We start from the raw sequence: 8,759 nt of genomic DNA, 5'->3' as shown, positions 1-8,759 counted from the left end.
CATTTTAATGTTTCCTGCTCCTTTTTTCAATTATTTGTCTTCTACTTCCTACTTGAAGTTGAAGTATTATTTATCACAGCCTAACAGGTGTAAAAATATCGTTAATTTTATTTTAAATTTTTAAATTTTTATTGCGAACATGCAAGGCAAATAAAACAAACAAGAACAAGACGTGGCCTATGTATGGGTTCACCATTTTGATTTCAGTTCATGCATCCTGTCGGTAATTCATGATAAAGTTTCAATGATAAACTAATAATGCATGAACAATATTACTACAGTTTTTTTTTTCCCGCACGGGTTTAGTCGAGTGGTCTAACTCTCAGTCATCTGGGCGCCAAAGGTCGTGGGTTCGAACCCCGGCTATACCCTTTCTTAATATGGAGTGGTTGAGGCTGGGTTGCTAGCCATTATAGCCCGGATTTGCCAGGTATGTGGGCTTGCGAGCGGTCCCCATCCCGGGGTTTGACAATGATATTGAGTTTCGGCACAGTAGAGTGAGTCCTCGTCACAAAAAAAAATATTACTACAGTTTTCATTTTATTTTATCAATTAATCAAAAAGTAGTTTTCATAGCTTGACAAGAGCGGATTTGGGGGCGACAATGACCTCAGTTGAAAAACTAATACTAGTAAAAAAGAGTAGTTTATTGACTAAAGTTTTTTTAATTTTAGCAAGAAATCTTATTATTATATGTTAAATTATGGGCGTGTTATAAGAAAGAGGATTCCGATTTTTATATAATTTTGACTTCGTAACCAGCAATTGTAATTTGATTAACATTGTAACAAATATTCCATATTATATTAAGTAAACAAGAACGAAAGTATGACATGTTAAAAAAAATACAAGTGCTTATAAGTGTTTTACTATTGAGTGGTGTCTTTTGTGGATTTGTTCGGAAGTTGTAAATGACAAAATGTTCTTCAATTTATAGAAAATGTGGTGGCAGTTGAAACATCTTCCAACTTATTGTGATTGATTTAGAATCTCTTGATGAAACTTGAAGTCTCTTGAAACCTTAATACGCACATTTTGCAACATAGCTTCATCAAAAACAACTTATTCCATGTAGTATGACTTGATGTGTTATGTCCAAAACTTCCGGTTCAACTCTATAAAAGTTTTTTTACGTTCGTATCTCTTTTCCACTCGTGAAAAGTTGCATTTTTTTAAACCATTTATTCACTTGTCATTCATTTTTTTTTCTCACTTTATTACGTCTTTTTCTTATTTTATAGTGTTGCTAGTATACTTTTATACTAAAACTATTGTGTCACTAAATCTATTGTTATTTGTTTAATTTAAAAATTTGCCGGAAAATTATATTTTGTAGTAGTAAATTAGTTCTTTTAATATATAATATTCTCTCAGGTTCTAGATTATTAGATTCTTTACCTGTTTATCGCGGAATACGTCTATACTCAAAATTTTGAATTTATAGATGGATGAAGTATGATACTAATACTTTAATCGGTGCAACTCAAGATGACGTAACCATGATTCAAATAAAGTAGCAATCTAACAATTGTGTGAAAATCCGGAGATTCAAGCGAGATTATTGTCAATCCTACTTGTTAGAGACCAAACCTATACGTGTTTTGTTAGTTTTAACCGGATCTCTGCGTGTTGTGTTAGTTTTGACCAAACATTAGTGTGATATGTCATTTATAGCCAAAACTTTTAATATGATCCCACGTCGTTTTGGTGAGTAAGTTCTAACGTGTCCGACATGGTGGCAAAAAACGAATCGGTTCAAAAATGGCTATAAAAAAAACAGAATATGCGAAAATTGGTTAAATCTGGTGAGTTAAAAAGGTCTGGCTATAACTGACATCGGTCGTAAACGTTTGGTATTTATGAGTAAATTTGCCTTTTTTTATAAATTAAAAATCAGGTTGCTAACCTGCAACTTGATGATGACCAACTAAAAATACTAGTTTGTAACTTTTTAACAAGTTCACATACTAAATCGTAATAATTTTTTTGTTATTTTTAAACAAGTCTACACACCAAATTTACAATAAACCCTTATAAAATATCATGTTAGAATTTTTATACAACGCAACGCAATAATTGTACTTATTATTTATGAAACAAATTAAAACATTTATAAAGTTAAAATATTTAATGAGAAAAATAATTAAATATTTATTATAGCAAATTTTTATTGGTTTGTTGTCAAAATGACGTGGCACAACTATAGTAAATTGTTGGATTAATGTAATTTCATTAGTTGAGGACTCTGTTGATAGAACTATTTATTCACTATATATATATGTATTCTAATTTATTCAATTGGTGAGAATTGAACCGAAAAATGTAGATGTGAAAATGGTGTGTTTGTTGTGAGGTTTTAGTTAATCATAATCCTTCCAAATTATTTTTTGTCGATAGTTAAATATTTTGTGATTTTTTTCTAAAGACATTAATTAGAAATGTTCTTATTTGTATGGATCACCGATTTTTTTATTCTGTAGATATAAACGTAACTGCCGAACCACATAAATATCATGTGTTATTTATTTATTTTACTATATTATCGTTTGTTGATTAAATTTATTTTTAAATATTTAATAAATGATTTCGATTCCGCTGTACATGTCAATCCACACAAACACTCTCATGTTAGTGTAATTGTGCAAGCCTTCTGTCAGCATATTACATGTACATATTTCTCCTTTTTTTCTTACAATGAAATGTACAATTCGTGTCATTTCTCTTGCATTTTTTTTTTGACAAAAATCTACTTACATTATCTTTTTTATTACATTACATATATTAAATGGCAATTTTAGTATGTAATGTCAATCAAAGTTCCATTTTTGGATGCACAATTTCTGCAACTTGACCTTTGTCCTGTGATAATTCACGAGATAAAGTCAATTTCTGATTAATTTTTGTCACATGCCAAATCGCTCACATGTTGAGATTCTTTAATTAAAAATGCAAATTTATCAATGAAGCTATATTCAGTTTTGCTCTTAAGTACTTGTTTGGATTATCTTAGTATATAGGTGAAAAATTATGATGAATAGGACCAAACTGACCCAAACTTTCTGTCAGTGGAAGGTACATAAATTGTTGTTGAGATATTGCTTTAAATGAATTTAAATCAAAGTATTGTATACGATCATACAACCATCATCCAATAGACTAAACGACATGGAACGGCTGATCACATAACAGTTATATGAGGTACTACGAATTATGAACAAGACGACTCGTCGTTTCACAGTAAACAGAATGCACTTTAACTCAACATGCGGCCCATTTGTAATTGCAATAGGTCAGTTCTACCCTTTCATTCTACACATGCCCAATTGAATTTAATTTAAAAAAATTCCCACATTCAACATTTAATGAACACTAATTTTAAATTTATGTTTTTTCAGAAAAAATATTGAAAAAAAATAAATGATCCGAGGACAAATAACAAAAATTCAAGTAAAACAAAAAACAAAAACCTTTTTGTTAAAGAATATAGATATCCACAAACATAGTATAACAAAAATAGCACTACATTGAAAGTTTCAAACCTACCACTTCCAAATTGGTACTTACTTTGCCTTTTACAATTAGCTAAAACACAAAACTGAACAAGTATTACAAGATGCTAAAGCATACCAACAGTACACACCAAACCCTAAACCCCAAAACCTGCCGTATACTTCACCCCGGTCGACGGCAGCCACAAGTTCCCGTCAATGAATTGAGACACTGTAAAATTATTTGCCTCATAAGAAGAATTGAAGACATGATATCCGGGCCATTTAACCCGCTTACCGAGCCCAGCTCCAGGCCCAAAATTGGAGTACTCACCATAGTACAAACTATCCAAATACAAATTCCCATTCCATTCAAGCCAACCTTCTGGCCTAATAACATTACTCAAATAAGACTGCATCACAACAGTTCTTGAATAATTTTTCCAGGGTCTGCCGAGATAAGAGTATGTTGAATTGACATACGGTAAAAGATCAATATCTGCTGAGATATTCGAGAACTGGATCGAATAACCCGTCGGCTGATTCATGTCCTTCCGTCCGTGAGCCGTAATGGTGTTCTTTTGATTTGGTAGACCTTTCCGGACTCGAATTTGACAATTCTGAAAAACCGCAGTTGCATCTCCGAATATGAAGTCTACTGTTCCGCTGATTCGGCATTCGCGGTAGAATTGTCGCATTGTGTGAGTGTAGAGCGTATCCTGGTAGCCTCTAAATTCACATCTGTAAAAGACTGATAGGTCGGAATCAGATCGGAGAGCGACGGCTTGGTGCTTTGCAGGTCCGGCTGTGTTCTCAAATGTTATGTCCTGAGCTATGAATCCTCTCCCACTAACCGCTGCACAATGAAATTAAGATAAAATATGTCACAATATTGATCATTGAATGAACTCAGCTGATATTAATAATCTAGATTTTGAAGAAGATTCAGCAGAAATTAAAACATCATATGTGCAAATGTTATGCAGAATATACATACATTTTAATAATTGGTTCCGACAGAAGCGCTCTCTTAGTAAAGGTAAACAAACAGTCAGGCTAGTTAAAAATTTGATTGATTTAAATAAAATTGAATTACTATAAAAATTTAACTGAACCTATCGCCGAAATAATCGTTTAATTCAGTTAAATCAAAAAACATATAAAGAATAACAATTAAAGTAAAAAAATTAGTTAATTAATTTGATCAACTAAATTTTTTATCACAACTAAACCGGTCTAGCCAACTATTTAACCAGAGAAATTTTTAGGTAAACTCGGTCTACCTCGTCATCCATAGGCTAATGCTATCATATTATAACACATCATTAAAATAGTTTCATTATCGTAATATCACCATTAGAAGGTGTAAATAAATAACAACCAAAATTACGATAATGCCACTATTTTAATGACGTGCTATAATTTAATAGGTTAGTCTATTGATGATTTGGTAAACTGAGTCTATCTAAGAATTTTCCATTTAACTAAATACGCTAAAGATATACAGTAATACATTAATACCATATCATCAAAAAAATCAAAGGAATTTATTATTTATGTGCACACACCCCACACAAGATTAAATACCCTTATCCCACGCCTTATTATACCAAGACGGCAGAGTGACCATGACATACAGGGCAGAAAAATTAAATGCAACAACTGGATAATCAAAAATTTGATTCTGGATATGCAAAAACTAAATTCAATTCGGTTCAGTTTGATATTTTGAAATTTCTCTTATTCGGTTTTGTTTATTTCTAAAAAAAGTAAAATTTGAGCTCGGTTCAATACAGGTTGAATTGAATAATCCCAGCAATTGAATTAAAATCATACACAAATTAAATTTAAAAATTTGTGTTAATTTTTACCATCATAACACAAATTCTAATCAGTTAAAAAATATAAAAACTAAGACTTACCAAAGGTGGCAGTACGAAATGTAGTCCAGCCATCAATGTAATTTCTGTTGCCAGAAATGACAGTAATACCCATACCGTCGCCAAACATCATTAAATTCCATTTCTTCTTCTTCAACTCAACATATTCATTATACACACCCTTCTTAACATAGATGATATAGCGACGCATACTATAATCAGGCGCCGCTAAAACCGCATCCATTATTTTAGTAAAATTTCCAGTACCATCTGCTGCCACTACAACATCAGGCGTCATACCTTTTACGACCAACAATTTTCGATCTTCTTGCTTAACCCATGAAGGAAAATCGTCGTTTTTTCCATTTTTGGCGACGGAATTTGGTTTTGAGTCGACTGTGCTTAATAATTCTTGGATTTGTGAAGTGATTTGGTTCAAACCGCCTCCTACTAATGCTTTTAAAATGCCGTTGGTTCCTTCAAATCCTTCGGTGCATGTTCCTTGATTTACAAATGCAGCACTTAACCATGTTTTTAAATCAGAACCTAGATCACCTGTACTGTTATGTTTTCCTGCAAAATTTAAATTATTTGTTGTTTAGATTAATTAGGGACCAATTTGACACAAAGTTTTATAAGAGTTCCAAATTCGTAATTTTACCTAAAAAATCCATAATTTGTCAATTTTAAAACAATTTACGCATTAAATTGACGTTAAAGTGCAAACTACAAATTAACTAGTTGTGGGTATTTTTATCTAAAAGTACAAACATGAACTATTTTGATTTTTTGCGACAAATTTAGGGGTGAAATGAATTTTTATTGCTAAACAAAACCAGTGATCTAAAGAACAGGGCATGTGCATAGTGCATATGAACATTTGTAGGACAACTAAGAGTGTTGAGGTCCCCTGTAATTTAATTTAAGGAAAGTACAAATTAACTAAAAGAAAAGTTATGGCTTTAATAAAATTTGCATCACCAACTTTTTTAAAGTACACTAATAATTCAACCTCAAAATCTTGAATTACAAAGGATCTATGTTATGTTATTATGTTACACACAAAATAAAAACTTCCCCAATTTTATATTTCCCATTTGAAAGTGATTGAAATTAAAAAAAAATAATCAATTTTTCAAAAATTTATATTTATAATCTAGTTTATACGGCTTCTGTGACGGAAAAAATCACTCGTCACACATACATTTGATATATATACTTGTAAAAGATATTGTTCTGCTATTAGTATTTTTTATTTCGGCGTTTCTCATTTCCGTTTCTGTTTCCGCGTAACATGCACACAGAAAACACATACTAAAAAGAGAAAAATAAGGTGTTCGAGTCGTAAAATATTTACCCTTGGGATTCTGAGAAGCAGACATGGACCAGCTCAACTGATCAGAAGAAGAATCCAGCAAATCAAGACAGTCATTAACAGCATTTCTCAAACGAAAATCACCGAAGAAATTACCAAAATTCGAGATTGTAGAAGTCACATCTCTAATAATCCCAAGAACACTCTGCAAAGAGCCAACAAAATCAGCAATTGGAACTTTCAAGCACTCATTTTGAATGTAATCACTTTTACAGGCACCAGAACTAAAAATAGCCAGAAAAATAGAAAACAAGAAAAAAGAAGTAGCAATTTTTTTCGACATATTTGTAGTAATGAGAGAAAAAATGAAATATTGTAATGAAGAAGAAGGGGTTGCATGGAGTATTTATGGGTAGAAATAAAGGGTGTGGATGGTTAGATGGGCAGGTAGAGAGTGAATTTATGACATTACAATGGTCAAATTTGTGTAATCAATGTTTTAAATTTTTGAGATTTTTGGGGTTTGTTTTTTAAATTTTAAGATATGTGTCGGCGGTCATATAGACTGGATTTTTTTGTATGCCGAAGTTATTGTGAGGTTAAAGTGGGGGAGCAAGTGAAAGGGCATGGCATCTTTGTCTTAGTGTTTTGTGCTTGTTTGTTCATTTGCTTTTTCTTTTGTTTTATTTATCAACAAAGGTTATCGCGGTTTATAAATGAATTTTTTAGATCAAAGATAAAGTTGAGTCGTTTTAATTTTTGGACATGTTTTTATTTTTATAATTAGGAAGATGTAATGTTCGTGGGAAGAATTGAATTTATAGTCATAGTGGAATGTTAACCAATATTTATAGTGTTATTTGAATTGTAGTTTATTGGTTATATTATTAAATAATCTTAAAATAAAAAATATTATCCCAATTAATTAAATAATTATATAAGAGTTAATTAGTTTTGGAACACAAATTCAAAAACTTGAATGATCCTTTGTTCCTTGCTTTTTTACCTAGGAATTGATTGCACTAATTACAATGTTGAATGGAAAATGAAACTTCTCCCTATTATTTAGTCTCATAAAAATAAATTATAGAGTATTTTAGAAATAATTAATTATAGTTTATAATTTGTTTTAATTTTTCAATTAAATCACTATGAATTAATGATCTATAAAATCAAAATCGCTACATTTAATGCATATAAAAGTATAGTAATAATCTTTAAAAACAATCACTTTTAAATTTTTATTAAACACTAAAATGACAATTTTTTTATGTTAATGAAACAGAGAGAGGTACAACATATATTTCAATTAAATTGTAGGTGCTGAGACTGGCTTTATTACTTTTTAGCAATATACTAATTGAGTAGTAATTATTGTCACCTTTTTAAAATTAAATTAAAAGTATTTTTTTTGTGAAATTTTATAAAATACTGGTTTTTATATTTTGGTTTTGTTGGAGTGAATTTCTTTTCTTGAACATACGAACGAACATTAAATTTAGAAATAATAATAAATTAATTTTAGTAGGTATATGTTTACTATAATGAAAGCTGAAAAATATATTTAACATTTTTAAGTCGAATTACAATATTGCTACCATTAAGTTATGTGCTTACTGGCTGGGCTTTAATTTATTTTAAGAAGTAAAGGTTTTTGAAAATAAAATTAGAATGATATCATATATTTTGTTTTGAAAAAATTTGATCAATTGCTATTTGACTAGAAAAATTATTTTCTTAATAAAATTTAGATAAATACTGCATTTTAGTTTAAATAATTAGACACAATTATTATTTTAAATGTAATTATTTTTATTGCTCATACATTATTATAGTCTTTAATATTAATAGAATATTCAAAAATATAATTTTTATGTACATAAATCAATTAAACAAATAATTACTCAGAAATATATATTAGAAAAAGTGCACTATATGTTCTGAACAAATGAATCATTAGAGTAACCAATGAAAATGACCCAAATAGTAAGTACTAGTAGAAAATATTCTGTTTTTAATTGTGGATTCAAGAGTGCTAATAATGTTACTAATAAAAAAGATCCTTGGAGTATAATG

The 8,759-nt window shown here is 30.1% G+C and overlaps 1 protein-coding gene across 1 annotated transcript; it reads right to left on the bottom strand.

Moving 5' to 3' along the window:
• Positions 1 to 3,448: 3,448 nt before the first annotated feature.
• LOC126669739 (pectinesterase/pectinesterase inhibitor PPE8B) lies at positions 3,449 to 7,192 on the bottom strand. The gene is made up of 3 exons (XM_050363285.2): positions 6,726 to 7,192; positions 5,411 to 5,941; positions 3,449 to 4,344 (listed from the first exon to the last, which is right to left on the bottom strand). The coding sequence occupies exons 1-3, from the start codon at positions 7,024 to 7,026 to the stop codon at positions 3,647 to 3,649; spliced, it is 1,530 nt and encodes a 509-aa protein (XP_050219242.1). The 5' UTR covers positions 7,027 to 7,192; the 3' UTR covers positions 3,449 to 3,646.
• Between the last annotated feature and the right edge of the window lie 1,567 nt (positions 7,193 to 8,759).

This window comes from Mercurialis annua, linkage group LG2 (assembly GCF_937616625.2).
Source record: "Mercurialis annua linkage group LG2, ddMerAnnu1.2, whole genome shotgun sequence".
NCBI lineage: Eukaryota > Viridiplantae > Streptophyta > Magnoliopsida > Malpighiales > Euphorbiaceae > Mercurialis > Mercurialis annua.
The sequence above is the reverse complement of the archived record's forward strand: the minus strand, read 5'-3'. Positions and strand labels throughout refer to the sequence as shown.

Coding starts and splice junctions, on each gene's coding strand:
- LOC126669739 (XM_050363285.2), bottom strand. CDS start 7,026: ATGTCGAAAAAAATTGCTACTTCTTTTTTCTTGTTTTCTATTTTTCTG. Junction 5,942..6,725: donor TGCTTCTCAGAATCCCAAGG/GTAAATATTTTA, acceptor TAAATTTTGCAG/GAAAACATAACAGTACAGGT. Junction 4,345..5,410: donor ATTTCGTACTGCCACCTTTG/GTAAGTCTTAGT, acceptor TTCATTGTGCAG/CGGTTAGTGGGAGAGGATTC.